The sequence below is a fragment of the Protopterus annectens genome, chromosome 11.part0, assembly GCF_019279795.1.
Source record: "Protopterus annectens isolate FY-2018-M chromosome 11.part0, PAN1.0, whole genome shotgun sequence".
In the NCBI taxonomy this organism is placed as follows: Eukaryota; Metazoa; Chordata; order Ceratodontiformes; family Protopteridae; genus Protopterus; species Protopterus annectens.
In genome coordinates, this window is record NC_056745.1 from 84,444,237 (window position 1) to 84,461,051 (window position 16,815).

Genomic DNA, 16,815 nt, shown 5'->3' on the forward strand with positions numbered 1-16,815 from the left:
GACTTTCTACCTTGCCCACCTTATCATGAAGGGATTCACATCCAGATCAAAGGAGGTCATTGTACCCCTATACTCCTCCCTTATCAGGCCCATGATTGAGTACAATGCCCCGTTTGGTATGTACCTCACCTGGCACTTGCAACAGCTAGAGAGACCCCAAAAGTACCTCACCAAGAGGATCAAGGGTCTCCAACATATGTCATATGCTGCCAGACTAAAGAAACTCCAGCTCTATTCAGTAGCATACCGCCTACTCAGAGGTGATCTGTGCCTGACGTACAAGGCCATGTCCAATCAGGAATTGATGGACATGCTCCACCTCAAAAAATCCAAATCCATCAGAACCACGAGAGCTAAACATTTAAACCTCAGCACAAATATGAATAGGACATGCTGGAGGGACAGATTCATAACTCAGAAGCTTCCCATACTCTGGAACAGAATCCCAGTTCATGTTAGGCAGAGCCCCTCACTGACTCTCTTCAAGAGAAATCTTGACGAGTGGATGGGAGATCGTAGGTTTACCCCAGGGGTCATCTCTGTGTTACTACTAGACAGAGGCACAGTAAACGAATTCTATTATGTAAGGGGGTCTTCACTGCGTCACTACTAGACAGAGGCACAGTATTCTAAATCTATTCTGTACACTTTTGTACCATTACATGGGGTGGCGAAAGCCACATCACTATGGCTAGGCTTATAAATGCCCCAGGGCAGTTAGCCTAGTACTAAACTATGAAACTATGAATGTCCCCACCCTCACCCCAATGATGGTGTCTCCCAACTTTTTTTGTACATCACTGTCCCTGTCTCTTGTCTTGTTTGTTTTTTCTGTCTGGAATTGCTTCCTCACCTACCCAACTTACCTGGCCCAGACATACCAACCTCACTTCCCCAACATTCCTCTTTCTCTCTTGCTCTCTCTCTCAAAAAACAAAAAATGGGTACCTATTCCACAAAAAAACTGTCCCTTGCATAACTCTCCATTTTGTACGTGTGTCTTTTTGGCACACTTGATTTGGTCCAATTAGCTATACAAATTGATTGTGTTGTGGTCACCACTCTTTCTGGAGGTGATAGTCCAAATTCAGTTAATATTTTCCACATATGTTCACTTCACACTGTTAAAGAAATGGATAGTTATGGTTCCTTCGTACCTTCCTCCTGCACATTCCTGCCCTGCTTTTCCTTTGTTTTTCCCTCTGCTTGCTCCACATTTCACCACTGTCCTATCTACCCCATTTCTTTTCTTTAATGCATTATTAAGCGATAGTGCATGTGACGTCCCTCCTCTGGGCCAGTGATCAAGCAGCCTCTATCCTCACCACTGGGGAACGTTCACTGTGAGAAAAATAGACACACACACACACACTTTTCAAATGCAACCCTCTGCACCAAGTACAATTTCTCTTAAGAGCACACAGAATGCATACCCCAGTCCTGGGGCTGGGCTTCCTCTCCAGGCCCCAAGTAAGACTCCCCACTGACCACTATAGAGGCGAATCCTTAGCCAGGTGTTCCAAGCCAAGTCCTCCACCACCCTCTCTGTGAAATCAGTGCTCTCAGTGTCCCTGTTCAAATTAGCTGTCACACTTTTTCGAGATGTGATTTTCACACACACACACACACCGGAGAAAGGCTGGCACAGCTTACACACACTGCCACCTCCACCCATACTATAAAGTAGATTTGCTACCACCAGAGGACCTGAAGCCAGCTACTTTAAGGTTCTCACCAAGTTACCCAATTACACTTGGTAAAATTAATATTTATACAAATGGTAGTGTTTAACCTAGCATCAAGATTTTCAGGAACATGGAGCCACAGCGCCACTAAATAAATGCAAGTTTAATTATTTATTTATTTAACATTTGTTTACAGGGAAAGTGACTGGGACAGAGTGCATTTTCAGCAGAGGCCAGGGGAGAAGTGCTCCAGATGCATGTCTTTGGAATATGGGAGAAGTGAACCAGAAAACCTCTTGCTGTGAGGCAACAATGCTAACCACTGGACCACAGTGCTGCAAGTATTCTCAAAGGTTTAATATTTTCTAACAGACCAGCCACAATGAAAGGTTTAGCTGTATTTAATAATAAATAATAAACATAAAAATACCAAATATCTATTTTCAGTAAACACCAGAGTTTCAATCACAGAAAATATAAAGAAAACAACAACACAGATGTAAAGACTCAGATACAGAAAAAAAATTAGCTAATCTCACCATATTTTTTTAACTGACTGAAGAAGCAAGGCAAGATGAAAGTGGATGAGTGTCTTGTCAGGTCCAAAAACAAGAGTGTACACCTCACATCTCTCACTAGTATTCAAATACAATTTCAGTGCTGCCTACAGAATGACATCACATCTGATCACCAGACACTGAAGCTCCCAGACTACCCACTCACTAGAAACTGAGCCAGGATCTGGCAGTGATTTGTCACAGGACACACACAGAACTTTAGCTAAGGTTTATTACACCATCTGGAAACTGTAAAACAATTCCAACACTTCCACCCTTTCTGCGGAAATTAAGCCATTCTCTGGCAACCCAGGGTAGCAATTAGTTCACCACTAAGGACAGTAGAACAGGATCCCAGCCCAGGATTTTCACAGACATTGCATTCTGGATGCATTCAGACCTGTGAGATAAAATCTTTATGGCCTAAAATAAACCATTTAATTTCAGGGTATTTTTCTTAAGGATAGCTGGGCTGAGCTTAACCCCCTACCCCTTCCAGTATCCTCTGTTAAAATATATGCATTTCATCAGTTATAAAAATACAATCTAACATACATGTATATTTCTTTTCTGTCCAGCAGGACCCACTGTTGATATATTTTTAACACAAGCAACTTTACAAATACATTTATAACACAAGCATCTGTACAAATCAGTTTGATATTCAAATGACATATATTTACAAAACTCAAGCTAACTATGCTAACATATGTTACACATGCACTGCCCTACTCTCCCTGGCATAGCTGGTACTACCTCACATCATCACCATGCATATCATGCACCAAAGCGCAGCAACAGTAATGCAAAAGTAGTTAAAAGTATTAGATATAGCTTTATTCAAACCCAGTACCATCTGGCCCCAAAAAGGAAACGTATCACTGCATTAACACATGCTGCCACAGAGTCAGTTAAGTAGCAGGTGTATTTCAGAGACTCAGTACTAACTGTCAGACTGTAACAATGTAGCAATGCACAAATCTGTATCTCGCATGCATATGCACTTTGATAACCATCTCGCAAACCTGCTGCTCACCTCGCTATGAAAATGTATATTATGTTGTATTACTGCTCTTTACTGTCCATTTCCTTTGTATGCCATGAAATTACACATGAAAACATTACAGACTAAAGGCCCTGTCTAACTGTATATATTTACAATACAGCCATATGTTGGCACCCCCCAAGCAATACAACCCTGGTATCTTAGTACTTTTTCCACACATATATCAACCACACTACAAAATGTAATATAAAATGTGTGCATCTGTCCACCAGTAAGCCTAAAATGCATCATCTCTAAGGCTAGTGAGGGAATCAGCATGGACTATTTCCACAGAGACATACATGACCTTCAGCACACTTGACCCTACCTATTTTGGTTATGTCAAGGGTAGATCTTGCTTATTGACCCTTGTGGAAGTCTTGGATACTGACCTAAAAGACCTGGATGAGAGATAACACGCCTTACCATCTATGTCGAGTTATGAAGACCTTTGACATTATCCCCCATTCATGTCTCATAGTGAATATCTTCCAGCTGGGAATTAGGCCATACAGTACTAAATGGATAGCCAGTTGGTTTAAAGACAGAACATGCAGTCTCAAAACTGGGGACTGCACCTCCACCACTAGCCCACTTACTAGTGGAATACCACAAGGATGTGCGCTGAGCCCTCAGTTGTTTGGAAACTACTTCCCTGAAGTGCAGGTAACAGTAGATGGCTTGTGGTTTACCAAGTTTGCAGGTGACTTTTAACTGGACGCACTCAATATAGAGTCCCCCATTGATTGTAACTTATTACAAAAAGGGCTGACACAGGCTAATGATTGGTGTCAGACTCATGGACTCATTGACCTTTTTGTCAATAAAGTACCCCTGCTAATTATGATATAAAGAGCACCCTAAGCTCAAACACAGTGCTGTGATACTTAGGAACACATCTTGATAGCAATCTACACTTTTATCACCATGTGCTGATACTGGTGACACACACAGTCTGCAGTGTGCACATCATACATATGGACATCACATCCAACACCAGGGTAGTTATACCTCTGCTGTACTATACCATTGTCGGACCAATAATTGAGTACAATGGTCCCATCTGTCTGTACCTCACCAGACCCCTGCAGCAATTGGAGAACACACCGAGTTGTGCCTAGGAGTCTCCCAGGCCTCCAAACATGACATACATGGAAAGACTGAATACCTGTCACTGTACACGGTATCATGCAGGCTGCTGAGAAGTGACCTATACCTGCCCAACAGAGCAGTCTCAGACCCTGCCTTTCTGGAAAGTATGGGCATCTGCAATTCAACTAGGGCAAGAATAATTTGCCCCAGGGTTCTCAACCTAGCCTGTGACATAAGCAGAATAAGAAGACAGATAGATCCCACAAGGATTCACACTTCTTTGTAATAGGCTTCCACTGCATGTGAAGCATTGCTCTTAATTGACCCTGTTCAAGCACAACCTTGACTGCTGGTTGGGTGATTGTAAAGTCACCTCTGAGCTGGCACCTATGTCCATCATGGAGAGGGCCAGGTGGTGCTGCTCACAAACTCACTCTGTTAAAAATGACCACCCAACTATGCTCAATAAAAGTACTTGTATTACACGCTAGGCTTCTAAACACCCTAGTGCTTTTAAGCTAGTAGCCTCATATGAACCTATGTGCCAGTGCAGACCTCCCAACCTTTTTCCCCCCATATGGCCTGCTGATGTCATCAACTGAAAGTTCACCTGCACTTCTGCATAAGTCAGACTTCTGCCGTGGCACTTGCATAAAGTACTGTGTTCTGTAGTCTGTGTACTTGGGTAGGTTTCTGTTCTCACTGCAGGTGTGTGTGTGTGTGTGTGTGTGTGTGTGTGTGTGTGTGTGTGTGTGTGTGTGTGTGTGGAGAGAGCGAGAGCTCATGCATGACATTAGAGAGAGCATTTTACACCAGCATGTGGGACAATTGTTATATTCTTCTCAACAGACAATGCTGATATCGGCTATATCAGAATTTTGGATATGCAGTACTCACACCGTGGCAGGGTCAGAGACTGGCCTGGAGGCCAGGCAAAAGTCAGATCATCCTATGCAATAAAGATTACAGTGACATGGTTGTTAATCTATCCACATACCATCATGGCATGGTTTGTAAGCCCTGTGTTATCTTGCTGAGAAAGCCCTGTGGTCTCTCCAGCTGCTACATGTGTCTGGTGAGGTACATGTAAAAGAGAGCATTATACTCTAGTTGTCTTGTGACGAGGTTTGACTACAGTGCTGTCATACAGTCCTAAGATCTTAATATGATGGCATAACTTATGATGTGCACAACATAGGCTTTTGATAGCAGTGTGGACACTTGGTAGTCAAAGTTCAGATTGCTATCTATATGTACTTGCATCACTGTGTTTCGGCATAGCAGGACTATTGTTAATGCTGTGATTAACATGGGATTCCACATTTCAGATGGACAACAATACAAACACACATTTCTGCATTTATTTGTGAATCGTATACCTTTGTCACCATTCAGTTGTGTGTGTTAGTTCCTTCTGTACTATGTTATCACCCTTGGTGGACTCAGTGATTGCAAATATGCAAGAATCAGAAAACTTGGTAAGCCAAAAGCCATATACTTTAGCCTGAACTGTCAAGAAATACAGTTCAAACAGTGAAGGGCCAAGCACAGATCCCTGGGGTGTGCATGTGGTGACTGCCCTACTGGTACAGGTTGATTCAGCAACTTTCACATGATGTTTTCTGTTAGTGAGCCAACTGGTTACCCATCAACTGACATAAGGGTTAATCCCCAGCTTGGAGGTTTTCTCAATGATACCCGCATGGGAGATTGTGTCAAACCTCTAGGACAGATCATGATGGGCATTATGCACTGTCATACCTTCATCCGGGTTTATCATATGGAAACAATGGGCTGTGACAACATCTCAGATCACCTATGGTGTGCCTCAGCACATACACTTTCCTGATATGGTTGAATACACAGTTCAACGCACCCTCCACATGGCTTATGTTCCCATACAACGGTGTACATCAACATGCACCAGCCTGAGTTGGAGGGACAGTACCTGATGCATGCATGTATAGAGACATCCTAACTCTTCTCGACTGTGAGGTAGACCAACATGTCATCAGAGTTGTTAATGCTACATAAAGTCTGTTACATGTGATAGATGTCCTCAAAGAGGTCATCGAGGGTATGCAACAGTATCATCTTGTGAAAGTGGACCAGGTCACGGCATTTGACACACGTCCACACTGAGGTATTCAATCAACACTGTCATATTTGGCCATATATAGCTATATCACCAAATAGGTAGACCATTGTATGGCATATGTGGCATCTAACTGTGTGGAAATGTGTGATGTAACCTGTATCTCAGGTTCAGTGATCAGGCCATCATCAGGGGTGTCTGCTAGGCCCTTTTCTGGCCATTAGTTAAGTGATGGACATCACAGATGAGACACACATGCTGTGTCCAAACAGCTACCTGAAGGACTACAGATTATGGGCAGTCATTGCTCCAACTGTGATATTACAGACAGTATCCTTTCCTCATAACGTGTTTGTTTCCTGGCAAATCATTGGCATGTCATTGTGGAGTGAAGTCAGAAATTGATAACTGACATTTGAGTTTCAAACTTCATGCTGTTCAGAAAGTTCACACATATGTATAAATACTATGGAATTCATTCAAATATATTTGAAAAATAAAAAAAAATTTGAGGGAGAAAGTTCATGCTAATGTAGCACCTGTTTATTCTGTCCACTTTCTAAGTTTGGAAGTACAATATTAAAAATCTGTCCCTATTTTTGGACCTTTATCCCCCTACTATGTATGCCTTTGTCCCCATATCTTGCTCAAGGAGGATGACAGGTATGTGTGAGTTTCATTCTACCACAAGTCTATGTGACATCTATGGCAAATATGTCCATATTACTGGATAAGTGTTCCAGCATTGTGTTGGCTTTTGTGGAGATATGTTGCACTAACAGACTCACAGCTATCTGTGAAACCTTGGTGGTCACTGTGGCATTCCGCACAAATCTGCGGACCGTAGGTACTCTGTTTTACACTGAATTGATAGCCGTGTTTGCTCATGCATTTTCCGGCCAGCAACGAAACCTAGGTTAGGCATGCCGCGCCTCTTAAGTATACTCTGCACTGTCATTCTAACATGTAAACTCTGTGCAGACTCTGCATGAAACCTACATGGAGTTTATTGAATCCTGGGGAATATCTTAAATCCAAAGCAGGAACACACATTGCTGTAGTTCAGTTAAATCACTACACACTCTTCCTAATGGAATACTTGGGAGAAAAACTGGCAAAAACACTAATTTATTCCTTCTATGTTACAGATTAAGAAGGCAAATACACTTTAAAAACATGTTTTTGCATTGGGACAGTCTCTCTGAATTTCCCTTGTTCTTTGCCCTTTCATACTCCCAAGCTTAGGTATTCTCTGTCCCAAATTGATGCGAGTTCTGTCCCTGTGTAATTCAGCAGGTTTAACAGCTACAAAGCTGAAAGTTAGCTCTGCAATATGTATTAAATTTACACGCTCAGATCTTCAGAGAAATATTTTTCAGTCTGTAATCAGTATTGCAAAGATTTCATGAAGCAATTTTGATTGAGCAAGTGTTTCAAGCTAACACAATTCCTGCCAGCATAGTGTAATCAGTGCTTTGACATTTATTGTTGATTTTACAATTTTTTGCTTGATAAATGTTTGCACTTCTACATATACTGCTGAGTAAGACAGATGAACAGAACAGTGATTCATTTGAGGAGTGATTGCAGGAAAACTGGTATGTGCATGTGTCTGAGTAGAAACATGGAGGATAAGTCAATTAGTAACTCTCTTTCATAAGCTAAGTCATTTGCCTTTTTTCATTTTTTGTTGCCAAGCGATCATCAATTCCTGAATTCCTTAAAGTATATCACAGAAGTAAAGAACCTTATTATCTGTGCCATGTAATAAGATACTGAAATATTGCATAATCTCTTATCTACATTAACCTAATGAAATGTACTTTTATAATGAAACATCAGAAGCTAGCTCCTACTTGCTGATGGTAAGGATTCACCTTATTATCTCTACAGAATGTCTTGTTGGTTGCATTCTAATTCCCAGTGACAAAAACAAGTTATAAACTCCCTACACAAACTAACAAGCATATCTCTAGGACTATAAGCATTATGCAACAAATGAAACAACTCAACACAAATGAACTTTTAAAGTGGAAATATTCATTATATTTCAAGTCCCAAGCTGGATTTTGTAAGTCGCAATAAATGTTAACGTAAATGTTAATTTTTATGCAAGCAAAAAAAACCTGTGGCAGAGCCTCACAACAGCCCTGGGCGTGCATTATTTCCCCAATGCTACCCACCCTGGAGGGGATTATTGTGCTTGGACAGTGGTCTGTCTGTTGGATTATTTCATATTTGCCTTTTTATTAATATATACATTTTTATATTTTTGATGTAATGCAGTTCCTCCAACCAATGCTTCAAAGTTGCTGTGGCATATTTAACTGTTATATTTTGGATGTATTACACATCCTCTAAAATTTAATGTTACATACGTATTCACTGTCAGCACTTGTATATACATACAGACAACACACATACAAATGTGCCCAACAATTGCAGTCACTTCCTTGAATGGCTACCTACACCTCATCTGTTATTGTGATTAAATGAATAAAAAAAATCTACAGTGCAAAGCATTGCATCACCCCCCCACCCCACCCCCACACACACACAGGTATGCCTGGATTTGCAGAATGTCCCTGATTTACCGCCTTTGTTCTCTGAAAAATCATTGAAGATTGCAGTTGCTCAATAAGGCTAGACATGATAGTTTCTTACTTCTTATTGAATTGATTTTTTTGTTTATATTTTCACCTTGCCAGACGCAGCTTTTGTAAACTGCACTTAGCAAGGATTAAATAAAATAGCAAGTTCTTGCAACTGCCATAGCAGTTACTTTTGCTAGTTGAGATTTTTAATAATTTACCTGTTTCATTCTTTTCTACTCGCTAAAAGCAAGACTCAGGTTAGCAAGTGTAAAAATGGTGTCCATTTACTTTTTCCCTGTCCGAGCTTCATCCCCGCATAGTATCCCATCTGAAGTAGCAGACTTGCTTTTTTAACAGACATTACCTGTACATTAACACTGTTTTGGAGAACATTCATTCTCCAGTCTGGGTAAAGATGTATGCTTTGCCCATTGTCTAATATTTTGTAAAAATAAAACTTAAAATATACCAGTAATATTTCAGGCTAAAGTTATACTGCCAGTAGCCTTTTGTTTTGACCAGTTATTTGCCCTCATATGAAGCCTGCCAATTCTGTGTGAGTTTTTTTGAGATACTTATATAAGAACATTTTGACTACTTATGTAGTAAGGGTATGAGCAGTGATGCCCATCATATAAGCTTTATGCTGATGTTTGTCAACAGCTTTATGTAGCATGGTGTTGCATTCATTAATGAAAGTATGAACAAGCAATGTAAATATGATACCTATGTATTAGGTATCACTGGAGTTATGAGTCAGTAATGTTGAACAGTATATATGGGAAAGGTATTCATTAAGTTCTTGGCTGAACCAGGTATTGTTTGTTAACATGGGTGGAAGGAGCCTGTGTTAAGTGAGAGAGAGAGATTTTAAAGTTTCTTCTTGACGTGGCTTTTTCTCTTGTTCTTTATTACAGTTAGAGATGTCCTACCTGATTTGATTTGCACACTTCCAGAATGTTCTCCCTCCTCCAATTTAGAGAATGAAAATGTTGCTTCTACCATAAACTGCATGCATGGCTTAGCCCAGGCGAATGTGCAGAATGCACGGGCAGTTGTTGATCGTGGGGGGTTGAAGAAGGTTGTTGATATCAGTTCAAGTGACAGGTAAGAATTTTCATCCTTATTTTGTCATTAAATTGCTTTTTACAGGTGCACTGAAAAGATTTTGAAAGTATAGTTTATTTTAAAAAAAATATATGTTTCTGTGAAGAAGTGTGGCAGCGGTTATCGTTGTCACCTCACAGCAAGAGGTTCTCCGGTTCAATTCTCGGCTGGAGCACCTTCCATGCAGAGTCTGCATGTCCTCCCTGCTGTCAAGTGAACTTAGACATGCAGGTAGGTATGAACCTGTGTGGGTGTGCCTTCTTTCAAGGTTGGGCACTGGGCTGGCAACTCGACACTGTAAAAATTCACTTCCAATCATTAGCGGACCGGAGTTCCGCTGTGGCGACCCCTAACTGGGAAAAGCAGAAAGACACTTATGTTTCTGTGAAGGAAAGAGTTTATGCAACAGTGCATTATTTCTTCATTTACAACTTGTAAGTATTTTGCACCTGAATTTTTAAACCCTGTGCTTCATTTGCTGAAAGCCAGATATAAAGGGCTGTAAAACCATTTTTATTCACTTTCTGACCACAGAAAAATGCTGTCTGGCTTGCCTTACATGTCCTTCTTGCCCAAGTCCCTCATTCCTGTATTCTCATCTAGTTCCTTGAAAGAACCAAATCCAGTTGGAGACAGAAGCTCAGGTTCCAGAGTAGTAATCATGCAGTTTGATCATGTTTCTGCTCTGTTCTCTATGAAGTTGCTCCAGTGTATGAAATTCTGTGGGTCTTCTGAATGCATGTCATGAACAGTGTATAGAGCAAACAACAAGGTACATATAATGAAGCTGTAGGAGTGACCTTGCTTCAGCCTTGATTTGCTCATTTTTTGCAATTCCTTCAGGTATCCCAATAGTGGCCCATTAAGGCATGTAGCTGGATCTGTTGTTCTCATCCGTTAATGCTGCAGATTTATTTGGTTCCCTGTTTTTTAATTTCTCCAAATCTTTTGGGTTTCTAATACTATGATGGGAATGGACACCATTCCTAAGTCAAAGTACGATTAAGATTCATGAAACTAGTATTGTTTCACTCTTTGATGTCAGCCAAAAGTGCTCTTTGCAGCACTCGCAATGGGCCCAGTAATGACTCCTCCTGCAATTCGTACAGAGTTACATGTATTGGTAGCATATCTGAATACAATTGTAGATTCTTTTTTATAAGACCCGTTGCTCCTACTACTATTGGAACTATCTGGGTATCTTTCTTCCACAATGCTCTAGTTTCTGCCTGCAAATCCTGATATTTTATGACTTTGTGTCTCTCTGTACACAAGACACTGTTGTCACTGGGTGTGGCAATTTCAATGATCAATGCTACTTTTGTCTTCTTTTCTTGGACCATTATATCTGGTTTTCTAGAATTTATCTTTTGAACTACTGGTAGTGGATGATCCCATGTGATGTAGACATCGTCATTTTCTATGATGCTTTGTGACTCATGTTTCCAGTGTTTTTCAGCCACTTCAGTACCATAATGTTTGCACAATCCCCAGTGCAGCAGTCTTGCCACATTATTATGTCTTTCAGTATACAGTCCTTCTGCCATTAGTATGTCACAACCAGCAACAAGGTGTGCGACTGTTAACCAGTTTGATTTTACAAAACCTACATTGGTCTGTTTCTCCCACATGTTCAATAGACTTTTGTAAACCAGCATATAAGTTGCCTACTATCTTGGGCTACTAATATTAAAATATTAACCTTCCATCTCTTTGTTTGAATTCACCTCTCCTTAACCATACCTGCATTTACTCCTGATCAACATGAGGTTCTTCTAGAAGTTTTCTATACTTGCAACTATATTTATGCATTTTCCACATTTCTTGCCTTCTTATCTGGTCCTTCACCTTATATTCTTTCTTTTGTTCTTTTAGCTCATTTAGTTGCTGCCTGATTTTATATACTTCTGGTTTGATTTCCATTCCTGCTTGATGCCGATATTCTTCTGCTAAATTAAGCAGAGAAATCATCTTAGATTTATTCTCCTCATGTTTCAAAATATTCACTACATTTGGGTCTTGTGAGGTCAGCATATATGTGGAGTCCCACGATTGCAGATCTATACATGTAATCAATTTCAAGGAGGCCCAGTCCCTCCTTCGGAACAGGGAATATGTAATATTCATATGCACTGATTTTTATAAATCATTTGGTGAGCATGAAGCATCATCCTTGTTTTCCTATTTGGTCTGCAAGAGAAACTGACTGCTGAGTGAGACCATCTGAACATATGTTGTTATTGGTGGTTTATACGTCCAAAGAGTTGCTTATGCACATTGATCTGTATCTTCATTTTTCTCAAAAATGCACTGTAGTACTGTTGACTTGTTGAACCTTGAAACTGTAAGTAGAAAGTTAAGAGTGTTGTAGATATACTCACAATCATTTTGAACCGTATTGCTCTTCAGTTTTTCTGTCCCCCTATCAGTTGCATTTCATATACAAGTCATTTCTACATGGCATAATCATTTCACCATTGTTTCACAGTATGCTTAGCTCTGTTGATGGATAACGTATGCCTTCCACTTTTGATGTAAGCGGTATGGGCCATTTTTTTCTAGACAAGAACCAAAACATGCTTGTTTTCTTTTCTTTTTTAGTATAATAACATTGTGTTAATTTTTATTGTTGTAATATCATAGTGCAAAAGCAGAGTTCTTTTGTCACACAAGATATGTGTACAAATTATAGATAGCCTTGGTGTTCCCTCGAACCCAGTATCAGGGCAGAACACAGGCCGAAACATCTAGTCTTTCTTATTTGAGATTGTTGACTCAAGGTGGTTTTAAGCCTTTTTTTTTTTACTATTTTCTCTGGAAATGGTCTCAGTATGTTTTTAAAAATCCACGAGCTTTCCCTAACATCTGTATTCAGAGTCAGCTTGCCCAGCCAGGATGCACAGTCTTTTCCAGACTTTCTCTTTTCCTCAAATGCCTATCTTTGTCCTCTATGTGCATGGCCATTGCATAGAGATTAAAATGAACTGATCAATCTGTTTGTTTGTACTTTTACTGAGCAACCTGAGGAGTTATCCAAAGCACCATCAGATGTTCTTTGTGTTTCACTGTTGCAGTCATTACATTTGGGTAATCTGCTGGCAGGTTGCCCTCAGTCAGCCAGAATTCCAAAGTCTTGGGTCCTGTGTCGGTTGCTGTCTTCTCTTCCATGACATCAGGTTGTCAGGGGTATAAAACATGCAGCCGACACCATTTTCTTTAGTCTTTCTTGCCGCACGGTGCCCGAAGCAGAAGCATTTCGCAAGTGCCGGTCGGCCGACTACTGAAATATTCGAGTTTGAGTTTCAGACCGAAGTCTTCACTAAAGCTAAGTACCCCATTGGGGAAACTTTTTTCTTGCTGTTTACCGATGTCAGAAAAAGTTAATAATTGTATTACTTGTGGGAAGCAAATACCTCATAAGTACTTTCATTTATACTGTATTCCTTGCCTAGGCCCTGATCACAACATGCCTGGCTGGTGGTTTTGTGCTAGATTTAACCAACGTACTATTAAGCGTCGGTATATTTTTGCATCAAAATATTCTGGAAACAGATTTAACTACCCAGAAATGTCGTTGGATAGCAGTCCGACAACCGAAGTACATAAAAAACGCAAAGAAAAGGACAGAGAAAGACAGTCGAGATCCAAAACCGACGACAAAGCTTCTCCTAAGCCAGTCGCCAGCTCACTGGTACTCAGTGAGGTGCTTTTGCAGCCCCTGATACCCGCTACTTTCGAGTTGCAGGCCTCTACCGACACCCATGTGGAATCCGGCATGCCGCAAGATACTCAAGGTATTGGACTGACGGATATAACTCCCTCGGATGGGTCCGGAGCTGCTGAGCAGGCACCGGCTTCTGAGGGTGTTATTCAGCCTCAACATTTGTATATCAAACAGATGACAGCTGCAAAACCACAGAAAAAAGCAACTTCTAAAACTAAAAAAAAATGACGCATGAGCCACGTGCACAGGCCTCTATGCCTAAAAAGCAGATGATCAAAATGGCTGAAGACCTTATTACCTTGATCAGGGGTACCCATCCCCCTCCAGATAAGAGGCTTAGGCAAGACACTGATTATGAATCTTCAGATCAGGTTTCTGTTTCTTCTGATTCCTCTTCTGATCAGGAATTGTCTATACCTCCCTATGAGGATTCTGATGCTGAGGAGTCTATTCCATCTGCATCTCCTACTGAGGATTATTCATTTGGAGAAACCTTGCATACTTTGAGGGAGCATTTTCACTGGGAGAATCAAGACTTCTCAGAATCAAAAAAGAGGCTCAGGGATTTCCTCCTTCTCCCTCGGCACGAGCCTTTAGCCATTCCCCCTGTTGTAGACATTGTGGATGATGTGTTTTGGGAGTCAAGCTTGACCCCTGACTCCTTACCTCCGGCTCCCAGTAAGCCTGATAGATATTACAGGGTCCCTGACTCACATAAATTTTTATTTAGAAACCCTGCTGCTGATCCTGAAACTATATCACAGGGTCCAAAGGGAGTTAAGGCCTCAACAACAAAAAATCCTACCCCCTCTGACAGAGATTCAAGGGCACTAGACAGATGGGGGAAAAAGGTTTATACATCTGCAACCTTGGCAATCAGGGCTTTAAACTGTCAATTTCATATGCTAAAGTACCAACAACATGTTATGGGATTGCCGAAACAGAAAATGTTGATTTCAGAATGTGCAGAAAATATAGAATTGCAGGAATTATTGCATGCAGCTGAACAAGTTGGAAAGCATACTTTGCAATGTGGTTTTGATTCCTTAGAGGCCTCCTGCAGGGCCGCAGTTACTGGATCTGTGATTAGAAGGCATGCCTGGTTAAAGGAACAAAATTTGCCTGATCATGTTAAAGCTAAATTGCTAGATGCACCTTTACAGCATGATTCTCTGTTTGGTATTAAGACAGAAGAGGTTTTAAAGAAAATGGAAGACAAAGCTAAGTCTATGCAAACTGTTAAAAGATTTCTTACAAGTGCAGCCACCAAGATTCAGTATTCACTGGCCTACAAAAAAATGGTCCTTTCCTGTGTCAGACAGAGCTCAAAGGGGCAAATCCAGACGCCCTAAGGGTTTCAGATACCAGGCGCAAGATTCATACAGGTCAAAACAATGGGGCACTTCTACCTCCAAATCTGGAGGAGATAAAGCGCAAACCTACAGAAAACAATCCCAGTGACTTCCCTCTGCCTACACCAAGGGCAGCACCCGTAGGGGGAAAATTAGCACTTTTTGCTCAAAATTGGCAGTTAACCCAGGACAAGTGGGTACTAAACATAGTATCACAGGGATACAGATTCCATTTCCACACTCTGCCAGTGGCAAATGGTTGGCCAGACCTGCCAAAAAATCAATGGGCAGAGGCACAAAAACAGGTTACGTCCCTCATGGATGTGGGGGCCATTCAGCCAGTACCAGAACAGGAAAAAGGACGAGGTTTTTACTCAAGACTGTTCTTGGTACCCAGAAAGGACAAGGCCTGGTGGCCAATACTGGATTTATCGATTTTAAACACATACCTGGACATTCCAAAATTCAAAATGCTGACTTTGCAGCAGCTTCTGCCCATGCTGGGCAAGATTGCTTGGCTGGTGACACTAGACCTAAAAGAGGCATACCTGCATGTCCCAATAAGACAATCATGCAGAAGATACCTCAGATTCAAGGCTGGCTTTTAATGCATTACCAATTCTCTGCACTGCCCTTTGGCTTATGTACTGTGCCCAGGGTCTTTACAAAGTGCCTGGCACCAGTAATTGCATTTTGCAGACAAAGTAGTATACAAATATATCCTTACTTAGACGACTGTCTCATTCAAGCAGAGAACAAGGACATTCTTCTTTGACACCTGGTGTTTGTGAAAAGGCTTTTAACATGCCTAGGGTACACAATAAACGAAAACAAATCACAACTGGTACCCTCTCAAAAGATAACATTCCTGGGTGCAAGCTTGAATACAACTGCCCAGATGGCTTACCTCACGCCAGACAAGCAAAGGCAACTGACTACTTACTTCAAACTGATGGCAACAAAAACCCAGTTATCTGCAAGACAAATTCTGCAGGCTCTGGGCTTCATGGCATCCTGCATCCTACTGATTCCATATGCAAGACTGCATATGAGGAAACTTCAATGGTACCTAAAATGTTTATGGAATCAACATTCTCACAGTCTGGAAACAATGATTCATCTCATTCCCTGCCTACAACAGGAGTTTCTATTGTGGGCAAAGGCATGTCACCAAAACATGGGACGGGGCCTTCACTCTCCCCCCTGCCAGCCAAACCTTAACAGACGCCTCAGATTATGCCTGGGGGGGGCCCACATGGCAGGAAGATGCATTCAGGGCATATGGACCCTAAAACAAATGCATCTACATATCAACCAGAAAGAGATGCTAGCTGTTCAAAATGCCCTAACAGCCTTCAAGGACTCACTTCATCCAGGACAACTACTGATAAAGACGGACAACACCACAGTCATGCGGTATATAAACAAGCAAGGGGGGGAACACACTCATACCCCCTTCGCAGATTAGCCATGGCACTGTGGGACACAGCTTTGACCTACCAAATACATATTCAAGCTCAATTCCTGCCAGGAAAACAAAATACACTGGCAGACGATTTAAGCA

The 16,815-nt window shown here is 41.2% G+C and overlaps 1 protein-coding gene across 1 annotated transcript in view; it reads left to right on the forward strand.

Annotated features, from left to right (window-relative positions):
- PKP2 (plakophilin 2) overlaps window positions 1-16,815 on the forward strand; it is a 1,518,559-nt gene that overhangs the window by 1,419,500 nt on the left and 82,244 nt on the right. Inside the window, exon 11 of the mRNA XM_044087464.1 lies at window positions 9,986-10,175. Within this exon, the coding sequence (XP_043943399.1) occupies window positions 9,986-10,175 (190 nt within the window). The remainder of the gene's footprint in view (window positions 1-9,985; window positions 10,176-16,815) is intronic.